General features: G+C 31.5%; 1 protein-coding gene and 1 pseudogene across 1 annotated transcript; one reads left to right on the top strand and one right to left on the bottom strand.

Moving 5' to 3' along the window:
- Positions 1 to 508: 508 nt before the first annotated feature.
- Positions 509 to 1183, bottom strand: LOC143604040 (wall-associated receptor kinase-like 2 pseudogene; annotated as a pseudogene).
- Positions 1184 to 9400: 8217 nt separating this feature from the next.
- Positions 9401 to 13504, top strand: LOC143604039 (protection of telomeres protein 1b-like). Its single transcript, XM_077080641.1, has 10 exons — positions 9401 to 9539; positions 10283 to 10419; positions 10505 to 10694; positions 11861 to 11925; positions 12005 to 12093; positions 12174 to 12455; positions 12552 to 12628; positions 12709 to 12767; positions 13026 to 13178; positions 13270 to 13504. Exons 1-10 carry the CDS (start codon positions 9401 to 9403, stop codon positions 13465 to 13467), a joined length of 1389 nt encoding a protein of 462 aa, XP_076936756.1. The 3' UTR covers positions 13468 to 13504.
- The last annotated feature ends 1624 nt before the right edge of the window (positions 13505 to 15128 follow it).

The following is a 15128-nucleotide window of genomic DNA, read 5'->3' on the forward strand; positions in this document are numbered from 1 at the left end:
CTGTTGGCACACACAATTGGGTTCTCTCTATTTGTTCAAGTCTCCTGGTCTGTCTCTAACAGCTCTCTCCTTGAAATAAACGATCCTGCTCATGCAATAAATTGGAGGCAGCTGCTGGAGTCTTAGGATAACACAAAATGTAACAATGCAGTGCTTTAATCTTCTTCTTGTTCTAAGGTTCATCCCTATATTTTTCATCTTCTTGTTTTTGTATGTTCTTGTATTAATCATTAGGTTCTACATCTTTTGTTCAATAAGAATAATTTGATTCAATTCCTAAAAAATTTTCTACAAATGCATATATATTTGACGACATCAATTTATTACACAATGAACACTGGTAAACCATTTTGCATAATTGACTTACGTTGTCATTGAAAGTCAACAATACGCTTGCTATATGTTAGCATCAAGACTTCCTCTCCATATATGACATGTTAGGTATTTGTTTGATTCATAGCGGGAATATGCTATGTTTGTATAACTTCTAACTTTATAGCTACTTCTTTCATTGTCGGCTATACTTCCCATTCAAATTTAAGCACCGCCTTGCAAGGTTAGCTAATAACACAAGCTCATCACTAGAACCCTCTTCAGCCACCAGAACATCAAAAGTAGACATAAAACACCCTTCTTTCATAGCCAACATAAAGTGGGTAGCTAAACTTCCATTTTCACCAAATATGGTTTCAAAAATTGGTCTTTCTTCGGTTAACAGTTCCACCAAAACAACTCCAAAACTATATACATTACTTTTTTTCGTGAATTGGCTAGACTGGAAATGCTCTGGATCAAGGTAGCCAAGCGTACCTTTGACTAAGATAGTCAAATGAGTTTTATCTATTGAGACAAACCTTGAAGTTCCAAAGTCTGAAACTTTGGCCCTATCCTTGTTTTCCAAAAGTATATTAGTAGTCTTAATGTCTCTATGGTATATTGGAATGGAAGTTGCTAAATGCAAGTAGGCAAGAGCTTCAGCAACCTCTGTAGCTATTTGTAATCTCATTTTGAATGGAATTGGAAACTCGACAGTTTCTCTATGAAGATGATCATACAAGGTACCATTTGGAATAAATTCAGAAACGAGCAGTGGGACTTCTGTCTCTAAGCAACATCCCAATAGTTTAACCACGTTTCTATGACTAATTTGAGAAAGAATGACTACTTCGTTGAAAATGATCATGCATGCACTAACACCTATATCAGGCCCAATAGAAAAAGACTTTTTAGTAAGTTTTCAGAATCATCAAATGAAGTCAACTAACTATTGAAGCTTTTAACACTTTGAAAAAAAAGGATGTCAACGTGTCTTGAATCGATCGAAAACCAAAAATAAAAATAAAAAAATACATGTATCGAATTCGAAAATACTAAGATATTGGTATCAGTGTTATTTGGTTGAAATCGTTTCGGTTAGAAACAAAGAAAAATGGTATGAATGAAATTGTTGTCTCTCACTCTTTTTAAAAGTAATTGTTATTTTTGTATTTAACCTAAAATAGTCAAGTTCATGTGTAACTTATTTTACTTGTCTAGGTTATAAGATGATACATAATTAAACATACGTGAACAAATTAGTTTGATTGACTTTTACGTAAATAACGTGTATTAGTGTAAGTAAGAAACACAAAACTTTAAAAAATATAACCATATATTGATCTTAGTGTATGTAAGAAGTGTAAATATATATACACACACACAGAGGATCAAGAGAAAACTTACCTTTAGAAATAAAACTAAAAAACTCCTAAAGAATTATTTTTAATTAAAAATAAAACAATATTTTCAAAACTCTGTTTTAGCCATTATTCTTATATTTTCTTATATTTCACTCGAAAAATATAAAAAAAAATAAATAAAAGTAAATAAAAAAACCGTTGTAATGCACATACGTATTACTGTGCGATACCGTTGTATTACACATGTGTATTACTATGTATTTTTAAGTTTAATAGTGTTTTATTGCATATATTCAATATTTGTGTATTGTATATGTGTAATAGTGTTGTATTATATGAAAAAAATAATAATAAAATAAAAGTCGATGTGATGCACGTGTGTTAATGTTGTATTACACATACGTACTAATGTGTATTCGATGTGTGTATTAGTCTTATATTGCATATATACAATAGTGTGTATCAAATATGTGCAATAGTGTTGTATTCTATGCAATGCAAATACTTATGCATATATGCAATGCACACTACTACACATGCGCACTATACCGACGAGGTTACCGACAAGTTTTTTTTTTTAAACCAATAACAACATATAATAATAATGGAAAAAAAAGAAATTTCAAAAAAAATTTTCAAAAAAGTTAAAAATAGTTTTTAAAAGTTTTTAAGTTTTCTCTTTAAGAGGAGTTTTCACTAGAACCCACCCCTATATATATATAGGTTTCAGTTCTGGATAGAAATGAAATTACTGTGAGAAATGAATATGGACCACTAGTTTTATTTTATGTTTAAAATGTTTAAAAATAAATGAAAAAATATAAATGTAACAATAAATGCATTCTCTCTCTTCAATCAATACAACTAATATAAATATAATAAATCCTCTCTAATTAATAAATATCATAACATAATATTTTTTTTCAAGTGATATACTTAGAAAAATAATTGTTATAAATAATAATAATAAAAATATCATACGAATGTGTTCATTAAATATAAACAATAAATATACAACCTACACAATATTTTATAACCTATACTTGTTTTGAGCAATAAAAGCGTACAACATACAAAAAAGTATACAACTTACATATGTAATTCGACATCAACAATTATATAAACTAGACAAAGATACACATATCCTCTACTTGTGTAGGTTATATTTTTTCGTGTGTAGGTAATATATTTTCTTATTCTTAGAACAAGTGTATGTTATATGTTTTTGTGTAGGTTGTATATTTTTTATTGACATTTAATGCTAACATATGTAAGATAGTTTTTTGTATTATTCATCACAATGTACATACGTGTTGATTGATATTGATATATTGAGTTGGAAGAAACTGGTTTTGGATTGAAAAAAAAATTACTGTATGAATAAATTGTATTTGTGTAGGATAAAATATTCGAGTTTAGGTTATATGTTTTCGTGTGTAGGTTATATGTTTCGTGTGCGTGTGTAGTTTATTGATGCTGAATTTTGTGTGTCGGTTATATGTTTTTTGTGTGTAGGTTATATGTTTTCTTATTCTTAGAACAAGTGTAGGTTATATGTTTTTGTGTAGGTTGTGTACTTTTTTATTGATTTATAATGCAAACATGTGTAAGATAGTTTTTTGTACTATTCATCATCATGTAACTACGTGTTGATGGATATTAATATATTAAGTTGAAAGAAATTGGTTTTGGATAAAAAGAAATTTTAATGTATGAATAAATTGTACTTGCGTAGGATATAAAAATAAGAGAGAAAAAATAAGTTATAAAAATAAATGAATTCTTAATATTTTTCAATTATAGTAATTTGATTAGTTATATTAATTAAATAGATAATTATTATATTTATTAGTTATATTAATTGAAGAGAGAACATGTATTAATATTTTCCTCATTTATCTTTAAGCATTTAAAACCTGGGGAGATTTCAAATGAGAACCCCTTTGAGTTTTAAGAACTCGAAAGAGCTCAGTGTAATGATTTTTTTTTTCGAATTTTTTTTACACATGCGTAATATATGTAAGTTACATACACGTAAAAAAATTACATAATTTTTTACTCACCGAGCCGACTTTTTACACATGTGTAACGGACGTAAAAGTTAGTGTAACCACTTACATATTTATTTTCTCTCATACTTTGACTTTTTTGCCAGATTTAATCTCAACCACATATTCCAATCCACCTAATTAAATGTGTGACCTAGAATGGAGTTCTTAAGTTCTTATAATTCAACATGGTTCTCAAAAGATCCCTCCCCTTTAAAACCTAAAATAAAACTAGTGGTCCATATTCATTTATCACATTTCTCACAGTAATCTCATTTCTCTCATGAACCATCCCATATATATATATATAGGGGAAGTATAGAATGAAAACCCATGAAAACCCTATGTAACATCGTTTTTCTTTTGTTTTTTTTGTAAACGTAATATATGTTGTAACATTTAATACAAAACATCGAAACATAAAAAAAATTGTTTTGCTATTTTTTAACATTTTTTATATGTTTCAGGAAAGAGAAAATGTTATATTTATGTTTACATTTTTTATTAACTTTAATTGTGGACCGCATGATTCAAACTTTAATTAAAAACATGTAGTTGAGAATGAGTTTCTAGAGTTTTCACAACTCAAGTGGATTTTTATTTTAACCTAACCCTATATATATATATGAAAAAGATCAAACGATTTAAATCTGTTCTAGTTCTTTTTGTAATAATTTAGCGTTTTTGTAATAATTCTTTCGCACGTAACGTTCAACACGATAACAAAAAACGACATTATTACGCATTAGTAGAGCTTGCAAAGAAAATAGGGACGATGAACAAAGAAATTGAATTTTACGTTATACCTATAATAACATAAATAGATGATCTACTTACAAAACTTGTAGGAGTTCCATTGAAGGTTCACAAATGAAGTCAGTTAATCTACTTGAGCCATCCTCATCATATATGATATCATAGTTACAGGAGGAAAAAGGGCGCTCTGCACATTCTTCCCTTACTATTAAACACATATATACATGTCATATAAGAAGAGAAAGTATTGTGTCAGAAATTGGAAATGTATGTTATAGAACAAACAAAATATAATAATCTAAGTAAGATATACTAGATAAGATATGACAGATCTAAGGAGCATTTTAATGTTTGTGTTTTCATTAAAATATCATCACCCATATTCAATTCCAGATTTATACGGTGTGCTGCTGAACAACATTCTAGCATGTTTTGGTGTGTTAAGAGTCGCCACACAAGGGATACACGATCCAAGAAGTACTGTTTTCCCACCAAGCTAGAAGGCAGATCCACAAGCTCCATCTCCAACCGAACCCTTGACAGTTGACATTTATGCTCATCGTCTGACTGCTATTCTGGACATGGCATTCAGAGATCCTTGGCATACTAACAAGTACTGTTTGATCTATATATTAAGTTTACACCCAGGACTTCCAGGTGGTTAAGTGCAGATAGATATGGCGTCGAGGAGTTACAATCAACAGTGAACCATTCGTTGACAGAGCAATCTGCACCGATTCCAAAAGGGTATGGAATCGTCACATTCACTGCATCCTGTCTTGGGTTAATTGGCTTTCGGGTTAGTCGGGTTTGGGTTAATCGGGTTTCGGGTTAGTCGGGTTCGGGTTAATCGGGTTTTTGGTTAGTCGGGTTCGGGTTAGTCGGTTTATAACCATAGTAATAAATAAAAATAGTTAATCGTGTTTTAGTGGGCTTAAGTTTGAATAATGAATTAGAAAAAACGACTTAAACTACACCGAAATTATCTGTTCAACAAATATACTAATTAGATAATTGTTTGTTGTTTTAGTGGGCTAATTTGGAAGATGATCCAGTTCAACCGCTTCCAAAAAAAAGTTGAGGTTGAACAGCCACAGGTGAAGAAAACCGCTCAAACTGATGAAGAAAGGCAGGCCAAAAAAATAGATAAAGCATTAACGGTAATTAAAAACCGATCTAAAAGGGTTAAAAGTTTGGTCGACCGATTACATCATTACATTGGACAGGGATCTGATCCAGTTGAGTTTTCTATACCTGATGGGATGTTTTCCACCATAATATTAGACAGGGTTGAGTATGAGGCGATGCTAAAAGTATTTGCAAAAGGGTGGCTTGCTATCACCATCTTAAGTTGGTTTGAAACGTAAGTTTTTTTTTGTATAGCATACCGATTTTATATATTATTGATCTTATTAATTTTATAATGTTTATTTTTCTTAATTTAAGGTATTTTTATAAGGAGGCTATTCGTTTAGGAAAACCATGCGGTTTTCTAAGCGCAAACTCAATCACCGGACGTTTGTGCCAATTAAACCCGAAAACGTTAAAGCTCACATCATTGACGTATCAAATCTTCATAAAGATAAAGAATATTTGCTTGCTCCCTATTTGGCCGAGTAATACATATTTTATTTTTTGTCTTTTAATTAATTTTTATATAGTTTATTACTACATTTTATCTAATTATTCTCTAACTTTATATTTTGTAGGTTTTATTGGAACTTGTTTATAATTTGCCCCAAACGCAAAGAAGTATTTATTTTAGACTCTTTAAAAGGCGTAAAGGACCAAGAAAATTATCTTCTTACGAACATAATTCAAGAAGCTTTTGGGGAAATGTTTACATGGAAAATGGTTGAGGTATGCTTTCTATTTTTTCTATTTTTTTGAGTTTTTGTTAATTGGTTTCTAGTTAACTGTATTTTTTTTGTTGTAGTGCAAGCAGCAAAAAGGATTTTGGAAATGCGGATACATGGTCATAAAGCATATGTTCGAATTTGTTGGTCATAAAGCTTAACTGTATTTTTTTTGTTGTAGTGCAAGCAGCAATAAGGCATTTTCTGATTATTTATAATAATTTATTTATTACACGATATATTAGGTTAGGTTAACTTTGGTTACCAAGGGTATTCTAGTAAATTGGGATTAGTTACAATATTCGGGCTTGGGCTTGGGCTTGGTTGGGCTAGGTTTGGTTTTAGGGTGGATTGTGATCCTATTTTCTTTGCGACAAAGGGTTTTAAAGCGGATTGTGACCAAATTTGCTCATTTTAGTGTTGTATAGTATTTAGTTATCAACTATCCGCGGATTGTGATCCTATAGTAATTTTGCTAATTTTTGTCGGGTTAATTTTAACTTTATTTACTTGTTTTTAATTTGGCACGAATTGGGATTTGCTAGGCTCTCGGAGATTGATGATACCGTAATGAGTGTGATGCCGCCGTTTTTTGATTTAATGTTTGTGAACAACCCCTCTTTAGGTTAGATTTGTATGTTTGGCACGAATCGAGATTTGTATGGTTTTTGATATTGTTGAATTAGAAAAACTAGTGTCCGTTTCTTAAACGAATTTGGCAATTATGTATGATTTTGGTAACATTTGTAGCTGTATGATTTTGCTGGTTATTTATTATATATGCAGCTTTAAGTTGGTTCTTAATTTTAATATACGGCAGCTGGTAAAATTATTATCAGTATTATGCAGCAGCTGGTAAAATTATTATGCAGCTTTAAACGAAAGCTGGTAAAATTATTATATATTAATATTATGCACCTTTATTAGCTTTGAAGCGGTTCTATAATAACCGCTTCAAACACATTTAACATATAAAACCGCTTTAAACTAAAACCGCTTCAAACATATATAAATCCAAAACCGCTTTAAAAGAGCAAGAACTTTGATTAGAAGCGATGAGCTTAGAAGCGGTTTTGAAACCGCTTTTAATGAGGAAAATAACCGCTTCTAAGCTATATGATCTGTAGTAGTGATTTATAGTTGCAAGTGAAAGTGATATTGTTGCTAATGAAAGACAAATGATTATATGCAAGTAAGCTAGAAATAGATTCATATTTGTATTTGTAATTGTAAAGAAAAAGGATAGGACTATAGCATAAATGTAAGAAATGTTTATGCTTATAATGGTGGTTTGCACTTTGCACCTAGGAAATATAGAAACTTGGATTATCTTGGATTTTCTATGTTTCATATCAATATATAAAGAGAAAATCTCATAAAATAATAATCAACTTTCAAAAATGTTTCAATTAGGTCACTGATGCATATTTTTCTCAAATCGGGTCACTAAATCTTCAAATCAAGTCTCACCGATTTTTGTGTATGTCAAGAAAGAAATGGATGATAAGATGTGGGTGTCGGAATTTGCAATATATGTAGTTAAATTTAAAAATTTTAAAAAAACATTAATTATATTAAAATTTAAAAATAAAAAATAAAATTCACGTCGCCACTCAACGTAAACTTCAAAAAAAAGATAAAAAGATTTCCTATGTGAAACAGAAAAGAAATTGGCTAAAAAAACATGTTAAAACTTTTAATTTAATCAAACACGAAAGTTGAGTTACCTAATTGGAACACTTTTTAAAATTAAATGACCTAATTGAAACACTTTTGAAAGTTGGTTACTATTAGCCCCATACATAAATGTGTTTTTCTTTAACAACTTTATTTTTATTTGTTCTCTCTAATAACTGGTATATTATAGTTATCCTTATTGTCTATATCAAATAACTTTATTATGTGGGTAGGATAAACTCAATTTTTGATAAAGGCATCAAAGCATTACTAAATACCTCACGATTTTCCTATATCATGTGTTGTATTGTTAGAATTTTCATTATTTTTAAATGCTTTTTCCGCTATATTTTCGCAAATAAAATAGGTTCTCATATGTAGTGATATATTCTAATAAAATAGATTTTGGAGTAAATTACAAATTTTGTCTATCATACGTATGATTATTTAACATATTGCAAATTTTGTCTCTCATACGTATGATTATTTAACATATAATGTAATCCGAATATTTAGCTAAGATGTATAATAATTAATTAACTATCAACTAACAAAAACACTTTAACCCAAAATTTTTAAATCAAAATGGCAAACCCAAAAAGACAAAAACCACACCAAATCCAAATCAAAAGCCCAAACTAAATAGCTTTAAAAATTCAAAAACTCATGTTTTGGTTTTGGTTCAGTATAAGCCCAAAAACCGACCATACACACCTGTAAGATGTGAGAAAAAAAAATGAAACTTAAAAGCGATAAACACACAATCTATAAGATAACTTTAAATATTATTATGATTGAGAAAAAAACAACTCAAACCTCAATTACAATAAACATTTTCATATGAATAACTCTAATTTGGTAAACATATATTTATACTCACCCAAACTAAGTGAACAAGAAAACGATTAAAACTCAAGTAACTCCTTAAACTCTAAAACTGTTAAAATTATTCATGGTAAAAATGAGGCCAAAGTACAAAACTGAAATCTAATGTATGAAACAAGTGCTCCTAGTACCACGATAGGCTGATACACTAGTTTGAATCGATATAGAAATGAGCATTTCAGTGCTGCTATCAAGTTTTTAAAAATTTCAGGATCGGTTCTGATACTGGTATTTACCAAATTTTTGTCCACAATGCCGGCATCGAACATAACATTTTCAATACCAGTATTAAGTTTTAAAAAAATTTAGGTATTAAGTTTTAAAAAAATTTAGGATCGGTACCACACACGTCTCCGCAACTACGTAAAGTATTCGTGTTAAAAAAAAATCAAGTAGCCGTTCGTGAAGTCTTTGTATACACGCTTGGCACTCCCTCCAATCAATCCTTCCCAATTAAAACAAAACTAGGGTTCAACTGAGAGCCACAGTAGACAGTGCAATGCCGAATCTAAAGCGTGACGATGATGACGATTACAAGTTCCTTCGTATCGTAGACGCCATGGCTTCAATCAATCAAAAGGTTAACCTCATCGCTGTCATCACTGAGATCGGTATACCCAAGCAGAGCAGAGGCACCGGTTCGTATACCCATTCTCTAAATTATTATTATTATTATTATTATTATTATTATTTGCATCTTTTCAGCATATATTCTGTTGATGATAAGTTCTATAAGGTTATTTCTGAGCTACTGGTAGACTTGTAAAAGATCGAAAGAACCATCTGGCGGCAAGTTTGATTATCTTCCTTCGTTCATTTAATAAACAAATGAACGCCAACAAAAAGTTTGTGTTCATAACGAACGAACATGAACACATATGTAGTGCCTTCATTTATGTTCATGAAAGTTCGTTTATTTATGGTTGTTTATGTTCATTTTTGGATGAATCATCTGCTTAATGTTTTATATATGTTCGTTTGTATTCATTTAAATGTGTTCGTTTATCTTTATTCAGTTATGCCATTTATGTTTGTTTATGTTTGTGAATTATTCGTTTAGATTTTAAATGAACGAACATAAATGAACACGAACATGCTCATTTTTTAAACGAACGAGCACGAACACAAATATTTGTCCGTTTAAGTGTCCGTGTCTGTGTTTGTGTTCGTTTAAAGCTAAATGAATGGACACGAGCATGCCCTTGTTCGTGTTCGTTTACAAGCCTAGCTACTGGTTATAATTTAAATTTCTCATAGTGAGGGTTAAAATTTTACCATTTTGTGGATTGGTGTTGTATATACCTTTTTAATTTCTTATAATGTGAACCTTTCAAAATTCAGCTAACAGGTTTTTTGTTTTTTTGTTATTGGTTCGCTGTAGATTGTTGTTGTACAATAAAGATTGTTGATGAATCAAATGCAAGCTCTGGGATATCCGTTAACTTTTTTGCTGCAAGCTTTGAAAAGCTTCCTCATGTTGAGTCGGCTGGGGACATTATTCAGCTTGTGCGGGTTGTGGTATATAATATTCATCTGTTGCCTTATCCTCCAAGTTAATTTTGTTTTTGTATAAATCTGGTGATTTTATCTGTTGTTATTGCAGATGAAATGTCACGGGTCAGGGGTTAATGCTGTTTTTGATAAAAAGTTTTCGTCATTTGCGATATATGAAGGAAGAGAAGGTTCTAAATTTGTACCTTATCAAGTTTCAGCTAAGTTTCATGCTAGTGATCGAGACAACAAGTTCATAGCAGGCTTGAGAAAGTGGACACTTAGTAATCGACCTGAGACAGGTACAGGGTTATAATGTAATTTTAGGAATTTAGAAGATATACTCACATTTGACGTTTCTGAGTAGAATAATTTCAATATATAAAGCAATTGTCTCTAAAATTATCTGTAAAGTGAGTAATTGGTGGTGTAGGTGGCATTTAGATTCTCACTAATAAAAAACTTTGCTGGATTGATGACTGCATTTTTTATTTTCCTGTTTTGTTTTTGGAAAATGAAAGTAATTTTTGAATATGTTTTGATTTCATTGTGAATATAAAATTACAAAAAGTTGTACATGTTAGCAAACATGCGTTAAATCAACAAAAGAAAAAGAACCTTACGATTCTTGGTGGCTACTTTTTTGCTTCTCAACACATGTCATATAAAACTACAATTTAACGGTTTACTTTAGATTGGAAGATTTTCATTAGAATCTCATCGTGTTCGATTTTGGTGTGAATTAAGTATCAACCTTTGACATTTACCAAGGAAAATTATAAGTTTAAGGCCCTCTCACGTATTTACTCTTGTTGATGTACGTGTGCTTTTATATTACTTACTAAATAACCTATCTCTCACGTATTTAGTCTTGTTGATGTACGCATGCTTTTATATTACTTACTAATAACCTATGGTAAATGCATGATTTAGTACCACTGTCACTGTGATGGTGTAATGTACTTTAATGTGCATCATCTTTTGTTAAGTATTTAATAGTTGGCTTCTTATTTTATTATGAGCATTCCAATTGTAACTTACGTTAAGTCATGTGATCAACAGCATCAAGTGATTCCCTGTCACTGAAAGAAATCAACAAGATTGGAAGATTTTCATTAGAATCTCATCGTGTTCGATTTTGGTCTGAATTAAGTATCAACCTTTGACATTTACCAAGGAAAATTATAAGTTTAAGGCCCTCTCACGTATTTACTCTTGTTGATGTACGTGTGCTTTTATATTACTTACTAAATAACCTATCTCTCACGTATTTAGTCTTGTTGATGTACGCATGCTTTTATATTACTTACTAATAACCTATGGTAAATGCATGATTTAGTACCACTGTCACTGTGATGGTGTAATGTACTTTAATGTGCATCATCTTTTGTTAAGTATTTAATAGTTGGCTTCTTATTTTATTATGAGCATTCCAATTGTAACTTACGTTAAGTCATGTGATCAACAGCATCAAGTGATTCCCTGTCACTGAAAGAAATCAAGCAAGGACAGCAATCCAACTTGATTTGTAAGGTAATTCAAGACAATATTATTTTGTCTTCTGCACTACTTTAATTGAATATCTGTATTTGAGAATCCTTGTTATCTGTAGGTTCTTCATGTATGTGAAGTCAAAGATGGTGTGTTGATGCTTTTTGTGTGGGATGGAACAGATGTTCCGCCAGTGAATATTCACACAAAGTAAGTGTTATACATATCTTTGGAGTCTCTGTAGTTCTTTGTTGATTTTAAGACCAAAATCTTGTTATTTACATCTGCAGGCTTGATGATGAATTTGAAAACCCTCTTCCTCTGCAAATAGAAGCAACACCATTATCAAGAAACATTTTGTGTAAATTCCCGACTGTTGGAACTATTTTAAGGATGACAAATGACAAATGCAATGAGAAACTGGGTCTTCACTTACTCAAGGCTGGTAAATGGGTTCACTTTAGGAATATTACTTTTGAAGTTCGTTCTGGTTTATGGTGTGGCATTTTGCTCCCAAAATCCAAATTCAGTTTGTTGCCCGATGATGATGATTACGCGCTAGAACGTTTAAGGTTCAGTTAAAACACCATAGAATATATATCGTGTAAACAATTTGGACGGCTAAAATTGTGGAAAAATTATCAGACATTCATTATTATGTGATTCAGGATAAATAAGGAACGGGTGAAATGCAAATGGGATCGAAAACCATATACGTGTTTCCCTTGGCCTTCTAAAATAACAGGTTTAGCTTATTTCATATATGTTTCATGTATATGCATACACTTTGCTCCATTGTTCTTAATAAGCTTCATTTATTTACAGATACGGACCGCCAAGACGTGCCATTTGTTACGTTAATGGACATAATCACCCATCCAGAGGTAAACGTTCTTTGGTCACTGGCAAATCCCTTGTTACATTTTGTCCAATGCATATCTATATGAATGAAGCTTGAAAACATTTGCATAAAGTTAATTTGTTACCATAACTGTTATTTCACATCGTTGTTGATTGAATATAACATTTTGCTATCTGGCTAGTGAGAGTTGGGAGGTATTGATGGGGGCCATAAATTTTCTCTCAACTGTGAATATATAAGAATTTAATGTTCTGATGAGATTCGGTAACGCACGGTTCAGGTAATAGCCAAATTTAGATGCGTGGTTCGGGTAGTGGCAATAGTGCCAGGTCATCCTAGAGACTTCAAAGCTCCTTGTGGTACTTACAGGCTTAGACTCACCCTTGAAGATCCTACTGCCAGAATTCATGCATATTTATATGCAGAAGACGGGGTATGCATTTTTGTCTTCTATTAAAATAGTACAATTTTTACAATTTATAGTGTGACAGAACCAACTCTATTTTGTTTCTGATCTTTATTAGGTGAAGTTTTTTGGTGGCAAGCCCTCCATTGATACGATGATTAAAATGTATAACGCGTTGCTTGGAGTTGATGAAACAGATAAAAAGCCAAGAAATCCCCCATGGGTGGAATGCTGCTTAAACTCTTATAACATTGATGAGAGCGACGTGTGGGGCAGCATAAGATACAGGATCTTTGATACCACACTCCTCGGTTGAGTGCTTAAGTTATGGCCTACATATGTTCTGTAACTTGTACATACACATCTAACGGTAACCATCATTTTTGACCCCTCCCCCTTCCCCCATAATTGGTTGTATGTTTTGCACCTAGTTTTGCTCTCAATCAGCATATTGGGGGATGTGGCAAAACGTAAAAGCTATGGATATTTCATATTTGGGCTTTTGGCTAATGTGTCTGGAATTAGGATCAGGTTAATAGTTAGTTTTACTTGTTGGGACTGCAAAAACGTAGGGGGCGGGTTGGTTCGCGTCAGCGGGGGTAACGGGTTTTATTAAAGCTCCTGATTTCGTAGAAGGTTTATAAGACCACTCTCATTGGCAAACCCAACATAGGTTTGCCCAACTATTTGAATTAAAAAAAAATAAAAAAGCAAGAATATATGGCAAACCAGTTTGGTAGTTTGCAATATTGGGTTTGCCACATGTCACCGTCTTAATAGACATGTTTTTAATTTCTTTTCTTTTTTCTTTTCACACTAATTAGTTTTAGCTCTATTGATTTTTTCTAACAACTCTTTATGATTAAGTTTTTTAACAAATTAAAAAACATAGTCTTGTGTTCAACTTTTTTTTGTGACCATACCAGTATAAATTTTATAAAAAACAGAGTTTGTTTAAAAATATACCTTTTAATATAAAATGAATATTAATCATTACCGAACTTTTTTATTTTTTTAAAATAATTTCATATTAAATATATATTGTGTATTTTACATAAACAAATTATTTTTTATATTTCTAGTCACTTTTAATAAAAAAACAATTATAAATTTTATTTATTTAATAAAAAATAGTGATGGTCGGGTTGCTAATAAATGTGAAAAGTTTGGTTTGGTTGGGCTGGGTAGGTGAAAGTAGAGGTGCACAAATCGGGTTTAAATGGAAAACCCGAACCGGTTCGAAACCGGTTTTTTCACACCGGGTTGTAAAATGGCACCGGTTCCAATCAAGAACCGGTTCGGTTCCCGACCCGAACCGATGCCCAGATATGCTAACTTTTAAGAACCGATTAGGGTATGAACCGGAACCGGTTTTTACGTAAAAACCGGTTCCACCGGTTTTTTTTGAAATTTAAATATTATAGCCGTTAGGAACCGGTTCCAACGGCTATATAGCCGTTTTTGACCGTTGGAACCGGTTTTTTTAACTATAAATAGGTTATTTTCTTACTATAAATAGCAAGGTTTGTTTGTTTACTTGTTAAACCACTTCCAAAACTATAAAACACACTCCAAACCACAATTAACCTTAAACCGACAACAAATGGCAACTAATGATGACGTTGTTATGGTGATCGAAACAACAAGATGCCCCGATGTTTGGGTTCATTACGATTTGTGTCTCATGACCGACTCACATGAGTTGGCACGTTGCAAATATTGCTCGAAGTTTCTTAAAGCAGGGTCCAACTCGACATTACGAAAACATACGAATAAGTATTGTCGAGAGAAAAGAAGATTGGAAGCTAAAAAAACGGAAGTGGGAGAGTCGTCCGGCTCTACAACCCAAAAATAAGTATTCCCGGATTAAAACGACGGACTTTGTTTTTTATGTTTTAGTTGTTATGTTTAGTATCGTTTATGTTTTAATAATGTTTGTAATAGTTATTTTTTAAATAAATAAAATGTTCGTCGTTA

This window comes from Bidens hawaiensis, unplaced genomic scaffold (assembly GCF_021521415.1).
Source record: "Bidens hawaiensis isolate Kalapana, Puna unplaced genomic scaffold, B.hawaiensis_p1.1 tig00063766_1, whole genome shotgun sequence".
Classification (NCBI taxonomy): domain Eukaryota; kingdom Viridiplantae; phylum Streptophyta; class Magnoliopsida; order Asterales; family Asteraceae; genus Bidens; species Bidens hawaiensis.

Coding starts and splice junctions, on each gene's coding strand:
- LOC143604039 (XM_077080641.1), top strand. CDS start 9,401: ATGCCGAATCTAAAGCGTGACGATGATGACGATTACAAGTTCCTTCGT. Junction 11,926..12,004: donor AATCCAACTTGATTTGTAAG/GTAATTCAAGAC, acceptor TGTTATCTGTAG/GTTCTTCATGTATGTGAAGT. Junction 13,179..13,269: donor ATTTATATGCAGAAGACGGG/GTATGCATTTTT, acceptor GATCTTTATTAG/GTGAAGTTTTTTGGTGGCAA.